This window comes from Poecilia reticulata, unplaced genomic scaffold (genome assembly GCF_000633615.1).
Source record: "Poecilia reticulata strain Guanapo unplaced genomic scaffold, Guppy_female_1.0+MT scaffold_2186, whole genome shotgun sequence".
Lineage (NCBI taxonomy): Eukaryota > Metazoa > Chordata > Actinopteri > Cyprinodontiformes > Poeciliidae > Poecilia > Poecilia reticulata.
Genome location: NW_007616915.1, coordinates 1 through 1,543, shown reverse-complemented (window position 1 = coordinate 1,543; position 1,543 = coordinate 1). Strand labels below are relative to the sequence as shown.

At 38.9% G+C, this 1,543-nt stretch overlaps 1 protein-coding gene across 1 annotated transcript; it reads left to right on the top strand.

Moving 5' to 3' along the window:
* Positions 1-6: 6 nt before the first annotated feature.
* Positions 7-1,538, top strand: nkpd1 (NTPase, KAP family P-loop domain containing 1; the record flags this gene model as incomplete). The annotated part of the gene is made up of 2 exons (XM_008403818.1): positions 7-96; positions 564-1,538. Coding segments are annotated over exons 1-2 (1,056 nt in total), but the record flags the coding sequence as incomplete, so codon positions are not given.
* Between the last annotated feature and the right edge of the window lie 5 nt (positions 1,539-1,543).

The following is a 1,543-nucleotide window of genomic DNA, read 5'->3' as shown; positions in this document are numbered from 1 at the left end:
CGATTGTTTCATGCCATGCAGGTGAATTTTGGGAAACTGCAACTAGCACTCTATCGTGTCACTCAATATGATGAAGAGGATGAAGTAAAGGAAAAGGTGAGTTTCTTCTGGCTCTTTTATACCTTAAGAACATATTTAAAGGTTATTATTTTGACGTGTGTGTTTTTGTGGGTAATAAAAAAAATCATTGGAAAATATTCTGCCTTGTTGGACAGCCAGTTTATGTCTTTTCAGTCCTTCTCTGATTCAATGTGTAAAACATTAACATGCTGTCCATTGGCTTTTTCCAAAAATTAATAATTTCACTCAACTGAATCTACTTATTAAATATTGATCTCATTTTGAGATCAAACTCAACATGACATCTGCATTATAGGGATTAAATTTGAAGGAACGATGCATTTATTTTACCAAACTATCTTCCAGTTACCTAGTGGTTTCAAAACAAAAAGTGGGCAACAAACTGATAGAAAGTCAGCATTTAGTTAAGTAGACATATCCCTAAAACACAGCAGTGATTGGTAACCAGTTTTTTCTTCTTGGGTTACTTTTTGTCACTTCAGGAGGTGAAGGACAGCCCCAATAACTGGATATCGAAGAAGGTTTGCTGCTGCCCCCTGTGGTTTTTCCTACTGTCCATCATTGTTGTCCCGATAGTTCTCGTAGTGGTCTTTTTTGTTTGGGTTTTTCCTAATGCTGAAACAACACCAGAGGAGCAGGGAACAGAAGCACATAGTGAGATGAATATCCTGGAGGGCTTTGCTATTGCAACCTTAGGAGTCCCAGCAGTAACAGGACTCAGGTTTGCCTTTCAGATGATCAAGAACCTCATTTTCAGTCAAAAACATAACATTAAGAAAGAAATGGACAACGAACGGATCAGCAACCAATTGGGATTCATGAATGAAGTCAGGAAAGAAATGTGGTTTCTGACTCAATTCATCAAGTTCATGGAGGTGTTTGAAAAGAGGAGGATTCGTATTGTGTTGAAAATTACTAATCTGGACCGTTGCTCCCCCAAGAAAATTGTTGGAGTCCTGGAGGCCATCGATATGTTACTCTCAGATGAGGAAAGCTCAATTATTTCCATTCTGGCTGTAAATCCAACTGTTCTGTTAGAAAAAGTGAAATTTGCAGAAAGCTCCATCTGTAAAGAGGACAGAGCTCACGGACTGCTGAACCGCATAGTCACTCTGGCCTTCACAGTCCCAACAATGTGTGAAAATTCAAAGCACAAGTTGTTTCACAGTCTTAACAACACTCCAGGCATCTCTGAAGATTCATCTTTAAGATGGAACAGACACAGGAGAAATACATCTTCAATAGATCTGTCTGTGGTGGCAATTGAGGAATCAAAAGAGTCAAATCCTCTGATCAACACAAATAGAGATACTTTAGATGTGAAGGAGGATGAATTGGAGAAAACGGTTCTGACAATCCTTAGCAACGGTGAAAAAAAGCTGAACAAGTACATGTTAGATGATGCCATCTCAATGAAGAGGATGATCAGCTCTGTCTGGGTAACGGTCATAGTCATGAAGTT